Here is a 25,812-nt window from a genome sequence, read left to right on the forward strand (position 1 = left end):
AGAATAGTAAAGACATGTTGTATCTTGACTTTAGCCAAGTGGTTGACAATGTTTCCTTATCTATCCTTGTGGAAACATGATGAAATTAGATTGTAATTAGATTGATTTACAGCTGCTTGCCTGGCCATCCCCATGCCAGCATGCCCAGGGTTTAGTTAAATAATAGTTACTTTATATACTGGTTCCTCACAGAGAACTGGTGGTGAACATTAATTTGCATATATTCAGAAAGTATGGATTTGTAGTTATTAGTTTTTTTAAGGATTTGTATGTTGAAACTTGAGTACCTAGATTTATTCATATGATTGAGGTTTCTGTTAGGGACTTTTTTCCAACTGAGCTGTATTTGTAAGATATATAAATCTGTTTTTAATTTATATATGTAACCTTGACTTATAAATTACTTAGAAGTCAAGGCATAATATTAACATTTAGAGCAAAGTCTGACTATGTTAAGAATGCTAACATTATGAGGAATCTTTTCTTTGTTCAGTAATAACTATATTAAGCTCACTTGGATGTTTTTCATACCTTTGAAATGTCATTCCTGTGAACTATCCCTAAATAAAAGGCAGATGTTCATATACAACTTGATAGTACAGATATACTCAGCAGTGTCTTTTTGAGTCAATGTGTCTGTGGCCTTCTGGTAATCCCACAGTCAGCTGCCTGTTCAAGATATTTACATATTTTTAAAAACAATACAAATTCCCTGGAATCATATCAAAGAGAGAACCATATATTTTGTCCCCTTAGGAAGTTCTTTTGGCAGTCCATGATAACTGCTACATCCAATTTTTTTTTTTAATTAATTGTTACTTTTAGAGAATGCAAACCCATAGTTAACTTATTAAACTTTCTTCATAATTGGTATTTCTTTGATGCTTGTAATATTTTGCCTGTAGCCTCAAAAAAGTGTGATGACTTTTTTGAATACTTGCAGATGTTTACATAAAATATCACAATTATTTATTTATTTGTTTATTTTTGAGACAGAATCTCATTATGTTGCCCAGGCTGAAGTGCAGCAGGGCGATCTCATCTCCTGGCGATCTCGTCTCCCTGTGACCTCTGCCTCCCAGGTTCAAGCGATTCTCCTGCCTCAGCCTCTGGAGTAGCTGGGATTACAGGCACATATCACCATATCCTGCTAATTTTTGTATTTTTAGTAGAGATAGGGTTTAACCATGTTGGCTAGGCTGGTCTCGATCTCCTGACCTCAAATAATCCAACTGCCTCGGCCTCCCAAAGTGCTGGGACTACAGGCATGAGCACCCGGCCAAAATATCACACTTACAGAATTGTCCCTCACACTTTTCTTTGCAACTGTTCATCTCGGTGTTACATCTAGAATCCCAGTAGAAGTGAAGGGTGAAAAAAAGAGTGCAATTCCAGCCTTGGCCTCTCAGTCTTAAGATCTTGTAGGCCCTTGAAAGAAGAATTGAGGCCCTGCGTGGTGACTCAAGCCTGTAATCCCAGCACTTTGGGAGGCCGAGGCGGGCGGATCATGAGGTCAGGAGATTGAGACCAACCTGGCTAACAGGGTGAAACCCATTTCTACTAAAAATACAAAAAATTAGCCGGGCGTGGTGGCAGGCGCCTGTAGTCCCAGCTACTAGGGAGGCTGAGGCAGGAGAATGGGGTGAACCCAGGAGGCGGCGCTTGCAGTGAGCCGAGATCGCGCCACCACACTCCAGCCAGGGCGACAGCGTGAGACTCCGTCTCAAAAAACAAAACAAAACAAAACAAAACAAAAATTGAATTGTTTCAATTATTTTGCCTTAAGAGACCCATTATGCTGTATTTCTGATTTTATTGTGGCTTTGTCCTTAATTGTATCTAATTTAATGGTTGTTATTTTATAGACTAAAATACAATCTGAGTTTTTAGCATTTTATAGTTATCTTTGTAAGTTATACCATATCTGACAGTAAAGCTTCAAATTTAAAAAAAAGGAAATCGTGAGTTAATAAAACAAAATATTGAGTCAGATTGTCTTTTTAAATTATTCATGTATTATCTTTTATCCAAATTAAAATTGTTGTATATTTTATACAAAATATGTTGTACAGCAGATTTTTAGATATCAGAGCCTATATTATGTTATTTTTAAGTGGGGAAAAAACGATGATGCATTCTCTGTCCATTCAAAAACTCTAACCAAACTTCCCCAAGTATCACAAAACACCTTTAGGCAACTATATAACGATTTGCCAAAACATTTTAATAACATTTACAAAGCATTTGAGACATCTCTTACCTGATTTTAAAAATACTTAATGAATTCATTATTTGGTATATTTTTGTTCAATAAGCAATGAGACTATGCAATATTGATTATAAATTAGCATTTTATTCTATCCAGTGATTAATAGTGTACTGTACTATTCTGTATTATAAATTTTAAAAATGAAATAATATTATTTTTATCTAAATAATACTTGGGTTAGTGGGATCCCTAAATGCTTAATAGAAACAATCTCTGGGACCAGAGATTATTCTGTGTTCATCCTGGTAAATATCTTTCAGGTTTATTAAAATCACAAAGGCTCCCCCTTGCTCAGCATCTATTTTTGGCAAGACAAAAGAAGGATTTTTTAAGGTTTGTGTTTATTAGTTTAGGGTCTGAATATGTTTGCTGAACTTTTGACACACACTGATTTCCTGCTTATATTAACATTGTCTTGCATAGGTTATGTTCATTTATACATATGAGAAGAGCAAAAGAGGGAATTAGAAATGTAATATTGTGGAGTAATAGTTAAAAGAATTAGCTGATCTATAGTATTTGGTTTATCTAACCTTGTCATAAGTATGTTGCTCTAAATAAAATAGTATACTTTAATCAACTGTTCTTATTAGTAAAAATCTATTTTGCTTTAGCATTGATTTTTTTCTAATTATCTGAAGCCTTGTCTAATGAACAGTGGTTTGGACTACTTGGAGTTTCATTTTAAGTTCGACCCTTAGTATAAATTCATTGCTATCAGATTTCTGCAATCCTGTTTTTTCTGCTTAATATTTCTTTGAGAGCCCTTATATTTCTCTATTTATTTCCCATTTTCCCCACAAATAATAGAAAATCTTTGACTTTCTTAATTATTCACATTGTATCTAGGAGTCAAGCAAGTGGACAGAAAATGCCTGTTCAATCTAGTGATAGGCAGAAGACCCTAAGGTGGGGCCAGTTTGCCCTTTTCGAAGATCAGAAAGATGGCCAAGCATAGGTGGAGCAGTGTTTGACAGTGGGAAGAGTGACCAAATTAGGATCAGAGATGGCTGGAGCCAGAACATGTAGGGCCTTCTAGTCCCTGTTCAGGATTTTAGATTTTGATGCAAGTACAAGATATCTTGGGGGACCCTAAACAGAGTAGTAATTATCAGATTTATGTTTTAAATCTCACTCTGGCTGCTAAGTGGTGGGCGGCAGAAAGGAGACAAGAATACATGCCGATTAGAAGGCTGGGACAGAATTCCAGATGAGGAATCAGTGGGGGCTTAGATTAGGGTGGTGGCAAAGGAAATGAAGAAAAGTCAAGTATGTCTTGGAAGTAGAACCAACAAAAGTTGCTAATGGGTTGGATCTGGATGGGTAGAATGAAAAGGAGAAATCAAGGATGATTTCTAGGTATCGAGATTGTTTTGCAAGCTGATGGTGCCTTCTACAATAGGGAAAATGTTGGGGAGGAAACACTGGGGGCAGATGGAATTAAAAGTTCTGTTTTGGCTATCTGAAACTTGAGGTGTTTATTTGACTTCCAAATATATCTGCAATATATATGGATCAGTTTGATGAGTTTAGAGCTTGGCAGAGGTAGATCAAGGATGGAGACATGATATGAATGTGGAAGTTATCATTATATAGATAGCATTTAAAGCCATGGGACTAAATGAAATTACTCTGAATATTTTTGTCATCCTCTCTGACCTGTACCTTCTCCCTCCCTTACCATGTAAAATTATTCCCACATTATGTTGCAGGTACATATTTTAATTATAGTACCTATAAATAATTTGGTTTTATTTTCTTTTTAGTAAAATACTCTGATTCCTTTATCCTGTTCATAGCTAACTGGTTTAAGAATATTCAGTTACTAGCTTCTATATTTAAGTGAACGTCTAAAAATTATGCATTTATTTTCTGTTTTTTTGTCTTTGCTCCAGGCAAAGTCATTAATAAAGATTTGCGGCATTACCTAAGTCTTCAGTTTCAAAAAGGATCAATTGACCACAAACTGCAGCAAGTGATCAGAGATAATCTCTACTTGAGAACCATTCCATGTAAGTATGTGATGGAATAAAAGAACTGAAGCAGAAATGTCCTTTCTTAACTAATTAAACATCTATAGATAGTTTGATAGAGTATTTCACATGAAATTGTGAAGACTAAATTGGGAGCAAAAATGAACAAAATTGAATAAGAAGAAAAATTTTCAGAGAACTTGAGAGGTTTTGTTTTTAAAAGTAGAAAAACTGGGCCGGGTGCAGTGACTCACACCTATAATCCCAGCACTTTTTGAGGCCAAGGCAGGTGGATCACTTGAGTTCAGGAGTTCGAGACCAGCCTGGCCAACATGGTGAAACCTCGTCTCTACTAAAAACACAAAAATTAGCCCAGTGTGGTGGCAGGCACCTGTAATCCCAGCTACTTTGAAGACTGAGGCAGGAGAATCGCTTGAACCCAGGAAGTGGAGGTTGCAGTGAGCTGAGATCATGCCACCGCACTCCAGCCTGGACGACAGAGCAAGACTCTGCCTCAAAAAAAAAAAAAAAAAAAAAAAAGTATAAAGTAGAAAAACTGGAAGATTCTATATTGTGACTTTTAAAAAGTGATGACTAGAATTTAAGACTATGTAATCCAAGCACTTTGGGAGGCTGAGGTGGGCAGATCACCTGAGGTCACGAGTTTGAGACTAGCCTGGCCAACATGGTGAAACCCCATCTCTACTAAAAACACAAAAATTAGCCAAGCATGGTGGCAGGCACCTGTAATCCCAGCTACTTGGGAGGCTGAGGCAGGAGAATCACTTGAACCCAAGAGGCAGAGGTTGCAGTGAGCCAAGATCGCGCCATTGCACTCCTGCCTGGGCGATAACAGCAAGACCCCCATCTCGAAAAAAAGAAAAAAAGGAAATCAAAAAAGAATATATATTTACATGTTGTTAACTAGATTTTATTCCTGTAAATCGATTTGTAAAGTCTTATGCAGTAAGAAGACTTTTTAGCTCCCAATGCCTTGTATACCAAGAACAAGTATTTTATTAGAACGTTATTTTAAAATAATTTTAAAATCTGCCCCTTCCCCAACAAGAAAAAAATTTAAAAAAAAAAAAAAAAAAAAAGAAGGAAAGGAACTCTCTCTTACTTGGAATAATTTTTTTTCCCTCCCTCCCTGGCTTCCTCCCTTTCTACCTTGACTATGTAGTGGCAAAGAGCTAAGTAAAGTTGAGTTCAAAATCTTTACTCTAGAATCTTACTGGCTACTTTACTTGGGCAAGTTACTTAATGTTCCTGGTCCTCAGAAACTCTATATATAGAATTAAAATAACAAGACTCACCTCATGTAGCTGTCACTAGGATCTAAAATGAGAGCATGTATGTAAAACTGCTTGGCCTAGAGTAGGCACTCAAGTAGTGTTTGTCCCCTTCTCCCATTCTAACTGGATCTCCTGCCTCTCATTTCACCTCAATTCAATCGATTTTTAAAGTGCACATTTCTCAGCACTATAGGAAAGGGAAAAAAATTTAAAAATAAAGTGGTACATCCAATTCTTGTCCATCTATAGTTTATCCTTCAAAGATTTCCACTGACAAATCAAGTTCAGACTCCTTAGCATCGCATAAAATATTTTTTGTTTTTTTAAATCTGCCTCCTTATCTATGATTTCTTCCTACAAATCTGCCTTGTAGCTGCAGATCACAACTTCTGCCTTTATTTCAATTTGTATTTGCCTGATGTATCTTTGTCCATCTTGTTATTCTTAAAGTCTCTGAATCTCTGTTTTACAAATAGTTCTGGACTTTACTCAGCCAGTGTGAAACTTTTTACATTTTTATTGATGTGATCAATATCTTTAGCCTCAATTCTGTCATGGTTTTTATATTTACCATATATAAGCCTTTTGTATGAAAATCCTTTCACTATGTAGTCATCTCTCTCTTTTTAGAAAGGTTTATAGGGATCTTTTTTTTTAATGGTTACCTTGATACCTTTATATAATAATCTTTGTTCCTCCCTCCTTCTTTTTTTGCTTCTATCTCTACTATGAGTAATATTTAAATTAATCATCTCTTCTTTTTCCTTCCTTCTCTCCCATCATCTGACTTGAAGTAATACCTTTTTATTCCTACCAAATATAAGGTGATCAGTAAGCTTATTCCACTTTGCATATGCTTTCGTCATTCTTACCTTATTTTTTTTTTTTTAATAGTTGGGCTATATCTACATTGGCTAAGCAAATAGCCATTACATTACTGTAATTTCTTCCTTTATAATTATCATTTATCTTTTATTCTGTGGGTAAATACATATTTAATATAACCACCAATCCTTATGTTGTTATTTTTTCACTAATTGTAGTTGTCTAAAGCTTTTTCTTTACCCGATTTCCCAGCAAAGACTCACAGGATCATCTTAGGATTTTGTTTGTGGCCTTTATACTTTGATGTTTGTTTGGATGGATATAAAATTTTTGACTCATTTTCTTTCCTCGACTATCTTAAATATATTAGTCAACTGTCTAACTGTTTTTGGCATAAAGCATTGCTCTTAAAGAGTTTGGTAGCAATCTAATTTTCATTTCTTTTTAAATAACTTGATATTTTTCCTGCATGGGACGTCTCATTTTTAGTTTCATAGCTCTAGAGCTTCCTCTTCCGTTGTTAAAACAAGATAATAAAAATATGTACTTGTACTTTCTAAGATAGGTCTTTTTTTTTTACTGCCCTCTGCCACTTTCACTTGAGTTTTTCTTTTAATTTTATTGTTCTAGTTTTGCATTTTCCTCACTGTGAGGTTTTTATCCTTGAAGGGAGCTAAAATTTATTTTGTTTCATTTCATAGGGTCCAAGCAGCTGTAGCCCTTTTAGATCTCAATAGGCCCTCTTAACTTACACACAAATTGAAGTGTCCAAAGCTCCCTCTAGGAACCTAGACACAATGCCGCATCAGTAGCAGTTAGCATACTGAAGGGTCACATCTGGTCTCTAAATATCATACTTTCCTAAAAAGTTTGAGGTCTCCTTGGAGATAGTTCTGATTCTAGGTCTGGGGCAAGGAAAGTACACGATGAGCTTTGGAACATGTAAGTGTATCAGAAAGTATATAGTGCTTAAAAAATTATAGAGACATACCAGGAGGACATAGAAGCCACCTAAAAGGAGGCTTACTCCAAAAATCTGAGACAATTTGAGCAACAGTGTTGAAAAAAGAGAGAGGGCACTTCTATTGTCAGATATTGAGCTGTAGGTGGAATGGGACTGTAATCCCTGAGAGAAGAAGAAAGGAGACCACACACAGAGGAATCCTATAATTTCCTCAAGTTTCTACTTAAAGGCACTTTCTGGACCACAGCACAAGGAGGGAGAGCCCAGGCAGAGTACAATGGACTCTGAGTTGAAGGGACAGAAATCTGAGTTCAAGAAGCCTGAGGTATCTGGAATTTGCAGGACAGAATGTCTCAGAGGAGACAGCTATGAAGAAAAAGAGCTCAAGCAATCTGTAAAGGCACCCCCTTGACTCTGTGGCTGAATACTAAGCTGAGAATATGTGGGACGAGACTCTTCAAGGTTAAACCAAAAAATCTCTTGGAGTTGTAAGTTTAACAATTCCCAGAGCTTACCCAGGGCCAGGAGACATTTGAGTTCTAATCAGCTTGGTGGAAGAATCCCGTAAGACTCCTGCCTTACTAGCAGGGCTAAAATAGCCACAGATAAAGCTCCTCTAGGCCTGCTTTAACAAAGCTTAATTAAGCAAGACCCCAAAGGATCAAGTGAATATGCATGCAACTTAAATGCTAGCAAAAAAGGAAGAAAGAAGGAAAGAAGTAAATCAACACTCTTTAAAGAAAGACATTGGCCAGGCTCAGTGGCTCACGCCTGTAATCCCAGCACTTTGGGAGGCTGAGGCAGGCAGATCATGAGGTTAAGAGATCAAGACCATCCTGGCCTACATGGTGAAACCTCGTGCCTACTAAAAATACAAAAATTAGCTGGGCATAGTGGTGTGTGCCTGTAGTCCCAGCTACTTGGGAGGCTGAAGCAGGAGAATTGCTTGAACCCAGGAGGCGGAGGTTGCAGTGAGCCGAGATCGTGCCACTGCACTCCAGCCTGGCGACACAGTGAGACTCTGTCTCAAACAAACAAACAAACAAAAAAATAGAAAGACAACAAAATGGAAACATTGTGTAACAGAATATTCAAAATGTCCAGCATCTAATAAAAAATTACTAGACCTGCAAAAAGCAGGAAAATGTGACCCATAATCAAAAGAAAAGTCAGCTGATAGAAAAAAGAAACAGAAATGACACATGATGGCAGGACTATACCAGCAATTTTAGTTATTAGAAATATGCTCAAGGATGTAAAGAACAATATGAACATAATGAAGAGAAAAATTATATATAAATATTCATGTGTGTGTGTGTGTGTGTGTATGTATATATGAATTAAGTGGAACCTTAAAAATTCACTGAATGGACTTAACAGAAGATTCAAAACTGGAGAAGAAAAGATCAGTGAACCTAAACACATAGCAATATAAACTAATGAAACTGAAGCACAGAGAAGAAAATGACTGAGAAAGTGAAAACGTTCTGTTTTTTTGAGCAACCAGATGACAATGGGGAAGGGAGAGATTTCTACTTCTGCCATGAAGTACCAGTACCATAACTAGTACTAGATTTACCCTGTTGTCATAGACAACTAGAAATTGGATGAGGAATATGTAACAGCTGTTTTCAGACATTTAAATATAGGCAGAACAGGACTACGATGCATTTATATTTACCCATGGCAAACTATCAAGGCAAAGTGGAGGAAGGAGAAAAATTCTTAAAGAAATAGTGACTGAAATTTTTCCAAATTTGATGAAAATAATAAGCGCACAGATCAAAGAAGCTCAATAGACCCGAAACAGAAGAAACATGAAGAAAACCATATCAAAGGACATCATAATTAGATTATTAAAAACCATTGATAAAAAGAAAATGATGCTGGGCATGCTGGCATGTGCCTGTAATCTCAACTCAGCAGGAAGCTGAGGTGGGTGGATCACTTGAGCCCAGGAGTTCAAATCCAGCCTAGGCAGCATAGTGAGATCCCATCTTTAAATAAAGTGAAATAAAATAAAAATTTTTGAAAAAGAAAATGCAAAAAACAGGAAAAAAAAGATAAATTACATGCAAGGGAACAAAGAATGATTGCAGAATCCACAGAAACAGTATAAGCCAGAGTCCATCAAATAACATCTTTAACATGCTGCAAGGAAAAAAAGATGCCAACCTGGATTTCTACATACAACAAAAATATCCTTCAAAAATGAAAGAGAAATAAGGAATTTTCAGACAAACAAAAAGGTGAAAGAAGTTTTCAGCAGCAGATATTAATATTTCTTACACTGTAAGAAATATTAAAGATTGGACAAAATGCACAAATAACAAACAAAACGAAATATTAAAGGAAATTCTTCAGGTAGAAGGGAAATGATACCAGAGCAATAGAACTGAAAGGAAAATACACAGCTTCATAATTACAGTTCAAGATTTCAACATCCTCTTTTAGTAATTAATTTTAAAATTAAGCAAAAAATCTGTAAGGTAATAGAAAACATGAACAGCATTTTCAACCAGCTTGACCTAGTTACTATTTATTAGAAGATGCCACCCAACAGCAGCAGAATACAGATGCTTTTCTAGTATAGATGATACATTCACAAATATAGACCATATTCTGCACCACAAGGCAAGAACCGATACGTTTAAGAGGATTTAGACAAATCATATAAAACATGTTATCTGGCCATCATGAAATTAAATTAGAAATTATTAACGATGATGGGAGGATTGCTTGAGGCTAGGAGTTTGAGACCAGCCTGGACAACCTACCAAGACCCCATCTCTACAAAAAAAAACTTTTTAAAATGAGGGAGGCAAGATGGCATGTACCTATAGTCCTAGCTACTTGAGAGGCTGAGGCGGGAGGATCCCTTGAGCCCAGGAGTTTGAGGCTATAGTGAGCTATAATCACGTCAAGAGTGAGACCCTGTCTCTTAAAAAAAAAAAATAGAGAAAGTACTAACAGAAAGATATTCAGAAATTAATAATTAATAACACACTTCTAAATAAACTGTGAGTTGAATAAATCACAAAGATTACAAAATATTACACATATCAACCAACAAATTGAAATGTATCAGGCACAATATATGAAAATTTGTAGGATGTAGCTAGAGTAGTATTTAGATGGAAACTTACAGTATTAAATACTTATATTAGAAAATAATGAAGATTTCAAGTTAGTGATCTAAACTTCTACCTTAAGAATCTTAAAAAGGAGAAAAATACTTATTTTAAGTAGAAGGAAGAAAACATAAAGAGTAGAAACCAGTGAAATAGAAAATAGAAAAAAATCAATGAAACCCAAAGCTCATTCTTTGAGATCAATAAAAGTGATAAACCTCTAGCTAGACTGCTTAGGAAGAAATTAAACACAAATTAATGCTATCAGGAGGCTGGGTGCAGTGGCTCATGCCTGTAATCCCAGTGCTTTGGGAGGCTGAGGCAGGAGGATTGCTTGAGTCCAGGAGTTTGAGATAAGCCTGAGCAAATAGTGACTCTGTTACTACAAAGCAAAACAATATCAGGAATGAGAGAGGTGACATCACTGAAAATCCTATAGATGTTAAGTGTGTAAGTGTATGATAAATAATTTTTTTTTTGAGACAGTCTCACTCTGTCACCCAGGTCCTGGAATTCATTGGTGTGATTATAGCTGAACTTCCATTTCTTCCATCTCCTGGGCTCAAGTTATCCTCTTGCCTCAACCTCCTTAGTTGCTGGAACTACAGATGTGTGCCACCATGCCCAGCTAATTTTTTTTTTTTTTTTTTTTTTTAGTAGAGATGAGGTCTTGCTATGTTGCCTAGGCTGATCTCAAACTCTGGAGCTCAAGTGATCCTCTGGCCTTGGCCTCCCAAAGTGTTGGAATTACAGATGTGAGACCCCATACCTGGCCTAATAAGGAATATTCTGAATAACTTTATGGCAATAAACTCAACAACTTAGATAAAATGGACAAATTCTTTAGAAGACAAAAACTACCAATGCTCACTCATGAAGAAATAGGTGAGCTGAAAAACCCTCTATCTCCTATAAAGAAAACTTTAAGGGGAGAGGGTTAGGTACCATCTCTGCTGTTTGGTCGACTCAGCCATTCCAGCATGCGGGCTTCGGAGAGTCCAAAAGGTCCAGACACAACACAGTGGCTTTGCCAGATCATGGCCAGACTGCTGCTTTAAGCAGTCTGGATCACATCCTCCTCACTGGGCAGGACCTCCCAGCTGGGCCTTCCAGCCGTGCCCACTGGCACATACTATGGACAGAGCTCTGATCTCTCCCTGGGATGGAGTGCCCCGGGGAGGGGAGGGATGCCACCCTAGTTAGATGGATGACTTAACTGTTACAGCCTACAGGCTTTGGAGAGTCCAAGTTGATGGGCAGAAGCGGTTCTCCACCAGGACACAGCTGTTTTGTTGAGGCGTGGCCAGACTGTTTCTTTAAGCCAGACTCTGATCCACTTCTTGTCTCAGCTGGTCCTCCCAGCTGGCACTTCTCAGCCAGGGCCTCCAGCCACCACCCATGTTCTATGGAACTGACAGAGCTCCAATTTCTCCCTGGGACAGAGTGCCTGAGGGGTGGGCAAGCTACTACCTTGGCCATTTGGGCTCATCAATGGGTCCATCCTGTGGGCCTTGGAGAGCCCAGACCAATCGGGAGCTGAAGGAATCCCCAACACAACACAGCTCCTCTATCAAAAAGCAGCCACACTGATCCCGTTCGTCCTCACTGGGTGAGACCTCCCAACTGGGGTCTCCAACCACCTCCTCCAGGTACATTTGGGCTGGCAATAGGTCAGTACCCACCTGGGACAGAGCTTCCAGAGGAAGGAGCAAGCTGCCATCTTTGCTGTTTTGCAGCCTTCACTGGCGATACCTCCAGGTACAGGACGAACCAAAACAACTAGAGTCTGGAGCAGACCCCCAGCACACTGTAGCAGCCCTGCAGAAGAGTGGCCAGACTGTTAAAAGAAAAACAAATAAACAGAAAACAACAACAAAGAAAAACCACAAAAACCCTGTTCAAAGATCAGCAACCTCAAAGATCAAAGGTACATAAGCCCACAATGATGAGAAAGAATCAATGCAAAAAAAGCTGAAAACTCAAAAACCTAGCGTGTCCCGTTTCCTCCAAATGACCACAACACCTCTCCAGCAAGGTCTCAGAAGCAGGCTGAGGCTGAGATGGCTGAAATGACAGAAGTAGGCTTCAGAAGATGGGTAATAATGAACTTCACTGAGCTAAAGGAGCACATTGTAACCCTATGCAAAGAAGCTAAGAATCATCATAGAACAATACAGGAACTGACAGCTAAAGCCATTTTAGAGAGGAACATAACTCCCTGTTAGAGCTGAAAACACACTACAAGAACTTCACAATGCAATCATAAGTATTAATAGCAGAATAAACCAAGCGGGGGAAAGAATCTAAGAGCTGGAAGACTGGCTTTCTGAATTAAGACAGGCAGACAAGAATAAAGAAAAAAGAATGAAAATGAATGAACGAAACCTCCGAGAAATAGGGGATTATATAGAGACCAAATCTACGACTGATTGGGGTACCTGAAAATGATGGGGAGAATGGAACCAAGTTGGAAAACATACTTCAGGATATCATCCAGGAGAACTTCCCCAACCTAGCAAGACAGGCCAAGCCAACATTCAAATTCAGGAAATGCAGAGAACCCCAGTAAGATACTCCATGAGAAGATAATCCCCAAGACAATTAATAATCAGATTCTTTAAGGTTGAAATGAAAGAAAAAATGTTAAGCACAGCCAGAGAGAAAGGCCAGGTCACATACAAAGGGAAGCCACCAGATAAAAACGGTGGACCTCTCAGTGGAAACCCTGCAAGCCAGAAGAGATTGGGGCCAATAATCAACATTACCAACCCAGAATTTCATATCTGGCCAAACCAAGCTTCATAAGCAAAGGAGAATTAATATCCTTTATAGAGAAGCAAATGCTAAGGGAATTCATTACCACAGACCTGCCTTGCAAAAGCACCTGAAGGAAGCACTAAATATGAAAAGGAAAAACCATCATTACCAGCCACTACAAAAACACACTGTGGTGCACAGACCGGTGACATTATGAAGCAACCACCATAAACAAGTCTGCAAAATAACCAGCTAGCATCATGATGACAGTATCAAATCCACACATAACCATGGTGTCCTTAAATATAAATGGGCTAAATGCCCCAATTAAAAGACAAAGAATAGCAAGCTGTATAAAGAATCAAGATCCATCAATATACTGTTTTCAAGAGACCCATCTCACATGCAAAGATACACATAGGCTCAAAATAAAGGGATGGAGGAAAATTTATCAAGCCAATGGAAAAAAGCAATTCTAGTTTCAGACAAAATACACTTTAACCAACAGACTTTAAAATAGACTTTAAACCAACAAAGATCAAAAAAGTCAAAGAAGGGCATTACATAATGGTAAAGGGTTCAATTCAACGGTAAGAGCCAACTACCCTAAATACATATGCTCCCAATACAGGAGCACCCAGATTCATAAAGTTCTTTATTTATTTATTTTTTTATTTTTTTGAGACGGAGTCTCATTCTGTCTCCCAGGCTGAAGTGCAGTGGTGTGATCTTGGCTCACTGCAGCCTCCGCCTCCTGGGATCAAGCAATTCTCCTGCCTCAGCCTTCTGAGTAACTGAGACAGTAGGTGCCCACCACCACACCTGGCTAATTTTTTGTATTTTTTTAGTAGAGACAGAGTTTCACCATGTTGGCCAGGCTGGTCTCGAATTCCTGACCTCAAGTGATCTACTCATCTCAGCCTCCCAAAGTCCCGTGATTACAGGCATTAGCCACTGTGCCTGGCCATAAAGCAAGTTCTTAGGGACCTTCAAAGTGACTCAGACTCCCACACAATAATCGTGGGAGACTTTAACACCCACTGACAATATTAGGCAGATCATTGAGACAGAAAATTAACAAAGATATTCAGGACCTGAACTCAGCTCTGGATCAAGAGGACCTGATAGATATCTACAGAACTCTCCACCCCAAAACAACAGAATATATATTCTTCTCATCACTGCACGGTACTTACTCTAAAACTGATCACATAATAGGAAGTAAAACACTTCTCAGCAAATGCAAAAGAACTGAAATCATAACAATCTCTCAGACCACAGTGTAATCAAATTAGAAATCAAGATTAAGAAATTCACTCAAAAATTAGTTGAGTATGGTGGCACACTCCTGTAGTCCTAGCTACTCACGGGGCTGAGGCAGGAGAATCGCTTGAACTGGGAGGTGGAGGTTGCAGTGAGTTGAGATTGCACCACTGCACTCCTGTCTGAGCCACAGAGTGAGACTCCATCTAAAAAAGAAAAAGGAAGAAAGAAAGAAAAGAAGAGGAAAGAAGGAAGGAAAGAAAGAGAAAGAAAGAAGTTCACTCAAAACCACACAACTACATGGAAATTGGACAACCTGCTCTTGAATGTCTCTTGGGTAAATAATGAAATTGAGACAGAAATCAAGAAGTTCTTTGAAACCAATGAGAAGAAAGAGACAACATATCAGAATCTCTGAGATACAGCTAAAGCAGTGTTAAGAGGAAAGTTTATAGTACTAAATGCCCACATCAAAAGGCTAGAAAGATCTCAAGTTAACAACCTAACATCACAACTAAAAGACCTGGAGAACCAAGAGCAAACAAACCCCAAAGCTAGAAGAAGAAGACAAGAAATAACCAAGATCGGAGCTGAACTAAAGGAGATAGAGACATGAAAAACCCTTCAAAAAAAAATCAACAAATCCAGGAGCTGGGTTTTTGAAAAAAATAATAAAATAGACTGCTAGCTAGACTAATAAAGAAGAAAAGACAGAAGATTCAAACAAACACAATCAGAAATGATAAGGGGGAATATCACCACTGACCCCTCAGAAATACAAACAACCATCAGAGAATACTATAAACACCTCTATGCAAATAAACTAGAAAATCTAGAAGAAAACAGATAAATTCCTGGACATATATACCCTCTCAAGGCTGAACCAGAAAGAAGTTGATTCCCTGAAGAGACCAATAGCCAGTTCTGAAATTGAGGCAGTAACAAATAGCCTGCCAACCAAAAAAAGCCCAGGACCAGATGGATTTACAGCTGAATTCTACCAGAGGTACAACGAGGAGCTGGTACCATTTCTTCTGAAGCTATTCCAAATAATTGAAAAGGAGGGACCCCTCCCTTACTCATTTTATGAGGCCAGCATCATCCTGATACCAAAACCTGGCAGAGATACAACAAAAAAAGAAAACTTCAGGCCAGTATCCCTAATGAATATCAATGAAAAAACCCTCAGTAAAATACCGGCAAACCGAATCCAACAGCATATCAAAAAGCTCATCCACCACAATCAATTCGGCTTCATCCCCAGGATGCAAGGCTGGTTCAACATACACAAATCAATAAACATAATTCACCACATAAACAGAACTAAAGACAAAAACCACATGATTATCTCAGTAGATGCCGAAAAAGCCTTCGATAAAATTCAACAATGCTTCATGTTAAAAATTCTCAATAAACTAGATATTGAAGGAACATATCTCAAAATAATAAGACCCACAGCCAATATCATACTGAATGGACAAAAGCTAGAACCATTGCCCTTGAAAACCAGCACAAGACAAGGATGCCCTCTTACACCACTCCTATTCAATATAGTTTTGGAAGTTCTGACCAGGGCAATCAAGAAAGAGAAAGAGCATATTCACATAGGAAGAGGAAGTGAAACTATCCGTTTGCCGATGACATGATCTCCTATGTCTAGAAAATTCCACCGTTTCTGCCCAAAAGCTTCTTAAACTGATAGGCAACTTCAGCAAAATCTCAGAGTACAAAATCAATGTGCAAAAATTGCTAACATTCCTATATATCAGTAACAGGCAAGCTGAGAGCCAAAATCCAGAATGAACTCCCATTCACAATTGCCACAAAAAAGAATAAAATACCTAGGAATACAGCTAACAAGAGAAGTAAATGACCTCTTCAAGAACTACAAACGACTGCTCAAAGAAATCAGAGATGATGACACAAATAAATGGAAAAACGTTCCATGCTTATGAATAGGAAGAATCAGTATCATCAAAATGGCCATACTGCCCATAGTAATTTATAGATTCAATGCTATTCCCATTAAACTATCATTGACATTCTTCACAGAATTAGGAAAAAAAAAAAAAACTATTTTACAATTCATTTGGAACAGAAAATCAAATGTTCTCACTTATAATTGGGAGCTGAGTGATGAGAACACATGGACACATGGTGGGGAACAACACACACTGGGGCCTGTTGGAGGGTGGGAGGAAGGACAGCATCAGTAAGAATAGCTAATGGATGCTGGGCTTAATACGTAGATGATAGGATGATCTGTGCAGCTAATTACCATGGCACACGTTTATGTAACAAACCTGCACATGTACCCCTGAACTTAGAATAAAAGTTGGAAAAAAGAAAGAAAACTTTAGGCCTGGGTGATACTGGTAAATTATTCTGAACATTTAAGAAAGAAATAATACCAATTCTACACAAACTCTTCTAGAAAATATAGGAGGGAACATTTCCCAACTCATTCTGTGTTGTGAACATGATTCTGATTCTAAAATTAAAAAAAAAAAGAAAATGTTAGTCTAAAATTTTTCTTGAATGTATACTCAGAAATTCTTAACAGTATTTTAGCAAGTCAATATATATATAGCAATATGTAAAAGGATAATACATTATGATCAAGTGGAGTTTGTTTCAGGAATGCCAGGTTGGTATAACATTTCAAAATTAATATAGTAATATTAGAAAACAAAAACCAATGATCTTTTCAATAGATGCAGAAAAATTATTTGGCAAAATTCAACTCCCATTTATGATAGAATCTCTCAGAAAACTAGTCTGCCATTTATTACCCATATTGCCTCTTAGCTATAAATCTACTTTCTTGCCTGGTTGTGATACTGTAACATTTGTCTCCTGTCCCTTGACACAGTGTTAAGCTTTCAATAGAGGGCACAGGAAGGATACTGGACAAAGAAGAGAGTTATTTTCCTGGTTCCAGTGTATCTTTTTCTTTTTGCTCCTGCTATCCAAAAAGACACCCAGCAAGTTTCAGCAGTACCCTAGCAGTCAGCTTCTCAGTGACAAGTTCAGTGGCACACCTGCAGGAGACTTCCTTACAGCAAGTTCAGCAACACCCTCACAGGTGATTTCATGAGTACCAGCAGTGTACCAGCTGACTTCTTAGCAGTTTCCTGGTGAGTTCTGTGACATCCCATTTGGTCCCCCAGTTTTCAGCAACATCCTCTGCAGCCAGTTTTCCTATGGATTACTGGCAAGTCCAGCCAGTGTCTTAGCTGGTTTTCTATTTACAAACCCCACTCACCACCAGAGGTAGCTTGCTGGTGAATTTCATTGGTACCCCATGCAGTTCCCTGCCTATAATCCTTGACCCACTAACTGTAAACTAGCTCTGTCCTCAGGCAACCCAGCAAAATTCCCCACCATCCACTGGGCTGTTACCACACCCTCTTCAATGAGGTCTGAATCCCAGACTTTGGGAGAGTCCCTCCCTTCCAAGTTTGTTCCTTATTCAACTATTCTACCTCAGCTTTAGGGTGATATTCTTTAGAGTCCTTGTTTATTCCTACTTAGTTAATTCCCTGTAAACAGTTAACAATTCTATATACTAAACTGTCTCTGTTCAGATTGCCATGTGGTTTCTCTCTCCTGTCTGGATCTTGATACAGAATTAGTACAAGTAGTGTTCCTAGGAGACAGAACCTCCAAGAAGGGATTTCAGAATCGGTTTTGGTTGTCTTGGCTGATCTTACGTGGAGTGCCAAGTTTCTTCCAATGAGAGGCGGGATGCTGATAATTCATGAGAAGTCATGGCATCACAATTTAATTACAGTATCACCTACAGTTGATTGTGAAGAAATGACAAATGAACCCAGTACCTTGAGAGCCCAAATGACTGCTGCACTTGACTGTTATGGCAGTAGTTATGGCTACGAACACTGTAGTATAGGATGGATTCTCCTGTGTGGCAAGCGCTTACAGAGAGAAACTGGCAAGATAAAATCAAATGGTTTACTATTATTATTATTATGAACTAATAAAATAAGATTTTGTTACTATTTTTCAGTGATCTCTACTTGATACAGATGTTTGATAACAGAAAAACTTATAAGAAGGAGACATTGGTTGGGCATGGTGGCTCATATCTGTAGTCCTAGCACTTTGGGAGGCTGAGGCAGAAGGAAATCTTGAAGCCAGGAATTCAAGATCAGCCTGGGCAACATAGCAAGACTGCATCTCTAAAATGATGAATGAATGAATGGAGGCATTAACACAAAATAAATACCAAATAAAAGTCATTTAGAATTTGAAAGATAATCACATACATATTTAGCATTTGAATTTTTCACACCTAAAATTTTATTTATTTATTTATTTTTGATTGATTGATTTTTGAGACAGAGTCTTGCTCTGTTTGTTGACCAGTCTAGAGTACAGTGGCACGATCTCAGCTCATCACAACTTCCGCCTCCCAGGTTCAAGTGATTCTCCTGCCTCAGTCTCCTAAGTAGCTGGGATTACAGGTGCATGCCACCACACTCGGCGAATTTTTGTGTTTTTAGTAGAGGTGGGGTTTCACCATGTTGGCCAGGCTGGTCTCAAACTCCTGACCTCAGGTGATCCGCCCGCCTCAGCATCCCAAAGTGCTGGGATTACAGGTGTGAGCCGCCAAGCCCAACCCTAAAATGAAATTTTAAAGCACAAAGTATCAATTGTTTTATCTGATGATCTTGATCTTTATTTGGTGATAAATATGCCAGACAAGTATGCCAGAAAAAATTGTATTTCATTTTGCACTGACATTCATCAAATTTTTTAAGAATGTATCAAAAAAATCCTCATGCCTTACAAAGCATTACAAAGTATGTTGTTTCATATAATCTCATTTTCTTTTTTAATTGTGAAAGCATTTTGTCTGCTTCTCCTGATTTTGATTTTGCCCTTGAAATCTATTAAATATATTACTTTTATTTCAGATTTTAGATCTGTTTCTAATTTCATGTTGGAACGTTCCACAGTAGCATTCACTTTCTCTCTTTGCATTTCTTCTGTTAAATATTTACAAAGCACTGAAGCTTGTAACAAATAATCAGTGAAAAATGCCAGAAAATATTATTGGATAGTATTCAAATAACCTAATATTTAGATTTCCCAGCATGGTTAACAGCATTACACAGAGTTGTGTGTTGAAACTGCCAATTTAAGGACTTAGCCTCCAAACTTGTTATTTCTTGGAACACAACTCGTAGGATTTATATAAAGTATAATACACATATCATCTTATTAGTATTGTTTTATGTAAGAAAGACCCACCACTAGCAGATATGGCCATGAACACACACTTGTGGCAACAGCTGCAAATAAGACTGACTTGAGTATGTGGTGACTGCTACTCTCCCACATGCTTCTGTCCTGGTTCCTGGCAATGTCAACCTTAACCTTTGATTCTGCTTTTCAGCGTTTCCTGCTCTTGCTTTCAGTTGATATCAGCGGATTTCTTTAAGCTAGATGTCTCTATGTCAAATTGTTAAACTTTAATTTGTGCAAGAGAATTAGAACTTTTTTGTCATTTTTCCTGGCAACTAATTTGTTGTAAGATTTAGAGAAAACAAATTACCCAAGAAACTCCAGAAAGCATTCCTACTTAGAAACAGTAATGTAAATCAACTGCAGCTCTCATATATTGCAGGTGGAAATGCAAAGACATCTACTTTGGAAAATAATGTGATGTTTTCTTATTGAATTAAACATACACCTACCACAATACCTAATAATTTCACTCCTAGGTATTAACTCAACATACATTTAAATATATGTCTATCCAAAGTCATGTAAGTTAATAGCAGCTTTATTTATTATAGCCCAAATCTGGAAACAACCCAAATGTCCATCATTGGTGAATGGATAATTAGTTTTGATATATCCATACAGTGGAATACCAACTGAATAAAACAAGACAAAAGATCAATGAGGAAACAGAGGACTTCAACAATATGAGACCAAATGGACCTAACGGACATACAGAACATTTCATCCAATAACAGCAGAATATACATTCTTATCTAGCATGCATGGAAGATTCTCTATGATAAACCACGTTAGGCCACAAAACAAGTCTTAATGAATTTAAGATTTAAATTATGTAAAGTATCTTCTCTCAGCATAATGGAATGAAACTAAAATGAGTTAGCAGAAAGAAAACAGGAAAATTTGCAAATACATGGAAAGTAAACAGTGTGTTCTTAAACAACCAGTGGATTATGAGAGAGTTTTGGAAATACCTGGAGATACATTTTTTTAAAAGATACAACATATTAAAACTTATGGAAGGTAGTAAAAGCAGTACCAAGAGGGAAGTTCACAGCAGTAAACACATTAAAAGAGAAGAAAAATCTCAAGTCACCAACCTAATCTTATACCTTAAGGAATTAGACAAATAAGAATGAACTAAACCCAAAGTCAGCAGAAGGAAGGAAATAATAAAGACTAGAGCAGAGATAAACTCAATAGAAAACATAAAAGAAAAAAATCAACCAAACCAGGAGTTGGTTTTTTTTAAAAAAAAAAAAACACTAAAATTGATAAACCCTTACTTCCTTACTTAGATTAAGAAAAAAAATATTTAAATTTCTAAAATTAGAAATGAAAGGGGAGATACTATAACTGATGTCACAGAAATGAAAAGAATTATAAAGGCTACTGTAGTGAAAAGTTAGATGCCAACAAATTGGATGATCTAGAAGAAATCGATAAAGTTTTAGAAATATAAACCTACCAAGACTGAATCATAAAGAGATTCAGAAGAGTCCTATAACAAGTGTGGAGATTAAAGCAGTAATCAAAAACCTCCCAACAAAGAAAAACCTAGAACCTGGTGGCTCCCCTGGAGAATTCTACCAAACAGTTAATAACAGTCCTTCTCAAATTCTTCCAAAGAACGGAAGAGAAAGGGACACTCCCAAACTCATTTAAACTCGTTACCCTGATAACAAAACCAGACAAAGACACAATAAAGGACAGCTACAGGCCAATATCCCTGATGGATATTTGACACAAAAATTCTAAAGAAAATACTAGCAAACCAAATTATATTGCACATTAAAAAGATCATACATCTTGACCAGCTAAAATTTATGCCTGCAATGCAAGGATGGTTCAACATATAAGAATCAGTTAATATATTATACCACATTAACATCTCAATACAGAAAAAGCAAAATTCAGTACCCTATCAGGATTTTAAAAAATACTCAACAAATTAGGAGTAGAAGGAAACTACCTCAACATAATAAAAGCTAACATTATGCTCAACAGGGAAAGACAGAAGACTTTTCCTGTAAGATCCCACAATAAAGCAAGGATGCCCACTCTTGCCATTACTATTCAACATAGTACTGAAAATTCTAGCCAGAGTAATAAGACAGGAAAAAGAAATAAAAGGCATTCAACTTAGAAAAGACTTAAAATGATCTCTCTTCGCAGATGACATCTTAAATGTAAAAAGAATTTGAACAACCTGGGTGAATCTCAAAAGCATCAGGCTAAGTAAAAGAAGCCAGACAACTACTGGAATCAAATTAATGTATGATTCCATTTATATTAAATTATATTAAAGGCAAAACTCTACTGATAGTAGGTCAGTAACTGCCCACAGTGGAGGACTGCAAAGAGGCCCAAGGAAACTTTGGGGGATAATGGTTTCCAAAGTTCACTTAATTGTACTGTTAGAATTAGTGCATTCTATTGTAGATAAATTACTTCTTTCATACCATCAATATTTAGAAAATAAAAGTTTATGAAAATATTACTTACAATGGCATATAAGTTTTTTTAAAAATACCTAGAAATTAACCTCTAATGAAACGTAAGACCTCCATAGGGTGAAATTAAGGGATGCTAAAGAAGATCTAAATATGCTGACAGAGATTTCTTATTCATGAATTAAAGACGGTATGGCAAAGATATCAGTTCTACTCAAATGGATTGGTAGATTCAATGTAAATTCCATAAAAATTTCAGCCTTTTTAGCCTGTTTATCTGATTCTAGAATGTATATGGACAGGCTATGAATACAAAAAGCAAGATAGGTGGACTTGCTATACTGTATATCTAAATTTATTAGGAAAATAGAATAATTATAACACTGATAATGATACTGGAATGGTCAATAGGTAGAAAGCCTAGTAGTAGACACCCAAGCTTATATAGACATTGCTATGAAAGAAGTGCTGTGGCTGATCAGAAAGGAAATTAAGACTTTCAATAAATCATTTTGAGTAGTCATTTGGAAAAAATGGAAATTGGACTGGTACTTCTCACCAGCTTGCCCATCCCCACCACTGTGTTAAAGTCCTAGGTGTGAAAGGCAAACCTGTAGTGCTTTTTAAAAAGAATATAGAATATCTCCATAGCCTTAGGAAAGGAATTTTTTTTTTTTTTTTTTCTGGACAGTTTGCTTTATGCATTCAGACAATTGAGGCTTGCTTTCCAGGTGCAACCCAGTGCCCTGGATGTCATCAGCACAGGCTGGGAAAGGATTTTTTTCAACTAGACACAAAAACCATTAGCTGTAAAGGAAAAGATTGATACATTTGACTACATTAAAATTAAGAACTTCTGTCATCAAAATACAATTTTTTAAAAAGGTGAAAAAATCAGAATGTGACAAGATACTCTCTGTTCCTCTACATGTATTTCTGCAGTACAAATAGTTTACATGTGATTGGCACATATGTAGAAAATGACATAAATTTAACTGAGGTTATACTAGTTTCTATGCCATTTTCCTCAGCAAGCTAATTTTTTTTTTATCATCAAATAACCACAAGTAAATAGAATCAACGAACACAACTGAATATTGCAGCTGAGGAAGAATATGGCAGTGTATATGATGCCTGTATACTTCAATTTGGCATCTTTTCTGTTTGACTTTGTGTTCAGTTTTTAAAATCTTTATTGCACTATTTGCCCTATCTTCATTATTTAGTAGGCTAACCCTTTCTTATACCCCTTTCTGTCAAGCCACCTTTTCTCTTCATTTCTTTCATTTTCTTAGAAGACACAGTATTTTATTTATTATTTTTAATTGGGAATTTAACATGTCTTTTAAACTGTATTAATATTTTAAATTAGAACCATTATTTATTTTGTTAGTGTTCTGGTTACAAAGTTGCAAAGGTTTTGAGAAGTCAACCATGACTCTGTTTTCTCCATAATCTCTGTTATTTTGGGTGCATGATTTTTCAGAAAGTGCTGTTTCAAGAAAACATATTTCACAGAAATCCCCCATTTGCAATACATATGTCTGACAATGGACCACAGTACTTCATCAATACCAAGGCAGTTATTTCACATTTTAACATCTCTACAGTTGGGATGCATCTTAGAATAGATGAAATCTTTCCATTGTAATTGCCAGGTTGTTTTCTTTCTTAGGAATAAAATAATGATGCAGTTTAGAAGGGGTTGGTTACTTAGATTTGATGATTTAATATAATATTCAGAATCTAAAGAATTACAAATCAATTTTATTTTTTATTATACTTTAAGTTCTGAAATACATGTGCAGAACATGCAGGTTTGTTACATAGGTATGCATGTGCCATGGTGGTTTGCTGCACCCATCAACCCAACATCTAGGTTTTAAGCCTCATATGCATTAGGTATTTGTCCTAGTACTCTTTCACCCCTTGCCCGCCACACCCTGACAGACCCCAGTGTGTGATGTACCCCTCCATGTGTCCATGCGTTCTCATTGTTCAACTCCCACTTATTAGTGAGAACATGTGGTGGTTGGTTTTCCATTCCTGTGTTACTTTGCTGAGAATGATGGTTTCCAGCTTCAACCATGTCCCTGCAAAGGACATGAACTCATTCTTTTTTATGGCTGCGTAGTATTCCATGATGTACATGTGACACATTTTCTTTATCCATTCTATTATTTATGGGCATTTGGGTTGGTTCAAAGTCTTTGCTATTGTGAATAGTGCTGCAGTAAACATATGTGTGCATGTGTCTTCATAGTAGAATGATTTATAATCTTTTGAGTATATACCCAGTAACAGGATTGCTGGGTCAAATGGTATTTCTAGTTCTAGATCCTTGAGGAATTGCCACACTATCTTCCACAATAGTTGAACTAATTTACACTCCCACTAACTGTAAAAACGTTCCTATTTCTCCACATCCTCTCCAGCATCTGTCGTTTCCTGACTGTTTAATATTTGCCATTCTAACTGATGTGAGATGGTATCTCATTGTGGTTTTGATTTGCATTTCTCTAATGACCAGTGATGATGAGCTTTTTTTCATATGTTTGTTGGCCACATAAATGTCTTCTTTTGAGAAGTGTCTGTTCATATCTTTTGCCCACTTTTTGATGGGGTAGTTTGTGTTTTTTTTTAAGTTCCTTGTAGATTCTGGATATCAGACCTTTGTCAGATGGATAGATTGCAAAAATTTTCTCCCATTCTATAGGCTGCCTGTTCACTCTGATGATAGTTTCTTTTGCTGTACAGAAGCTCTTTAGTTTAATTAGATTCCATTTGTCAATTTTGGCTTTTGTTGCTATTGCTTTTGGTGTTTTAGTCATGAAGTCTTTGCCCATGCTTACGTCCTGAATGGTATTGCCTAGGTTTTCTTCTAGGGTTTTTATGGTTTTAGGTGTTACATTTAAGTCTTTAATCCATCTTGAATTAATTTTTGTATAAGGTGTAAGGAAGGGGTCCAGTTTCAGCTTTCTGCATATGGCTAGCCAGTTTTTGCAACACCGTTTATTAAATAGGGAATCCTTTCCCCATTGCTTGTTTTTGTCAGGTTTGTTGAAGATGAGATGGTTATAGATGTGTGGTGTCATGTCTGAGGCCTCTGTTCTATTCCATTGTTCTATGTATCAATTTTGGTACCAGTACCATATTGTTTTGGTTACTGTACCCTTGTAGTATAGTTTGAAGTCAGCTGATGTGACGCCTCCAGCTTGGTTCCTTTTGCTTAGGATTGTCTTGGCTATATGGGGTCTTTTTTGATTCCATATGAAATTTATAGTAGTTTTTTCTAGTTATGTGAAGAAAGTTATTGGTAGCTTGATGGGGATAGCATTTAATCTGTAAATTACTTTGGGGAGTATGGCCATTTTGATGATATTGATTATTCCTATTCATGAGCATGGAATGTTTTTCCATTTGTTTGTGTCCTCTCGTATTTCCTTGAACAGTGATTTGTAGTTCTCCTTGAAGAGGTCCTTCATGTCCCTTGTAAGTTGGATTCCTGGGTATTTTATTCTCTTTGTAGCAATTGTACATGGGAGTTCACTCATGATTTGGCTCTCTGTTTGCCTATCATTGGTGTATAGGAATGCTTGTGATTTTTGCACATT

At 37.1% G+C, this 25,812-nt stretch overlaps 1 protein-coding gene across 2 annotated transcripts in view; it reads left to right on the top strand.

Moving 5' to 3' along the window:
* MAGI3 (membrane associated guanylate kinase, WW and PDZ domain containing 3) overlaps nucleotides 1-25,812 on the top strand; it is a 293,074-nt gene that overhangs the window by 159,488 nt on the left and 107,774 nt on the right. For both annotated transcript variants that reach the window (XM_025364094.1, XM_025364092.1), the window contains exon 2: nucleotides 4,165-4,281. In XM_025364094.1, coding sequence (XP_025219879.1) covers nucleotides 4,165-4,281 — 117 coding nt within the window. The remainder of the gene's footprint in view (nucleotides 1-4,164; nucleotides 4,282-25,812) is intronic.

This window comes from Theropithecus gelada, chromosome 1 (assembly GCF_003255815.1).
Source record: "Theropithecus gelada isolate Dixy chromosome 1, Tgel_1.0, whole genome shotgun sequence".
NCBI lineage: Eukaryota > Metazoa > Chordata > Mammalia > Primates > Cercopithecidae > Theropithecus > Theropithecus gelada.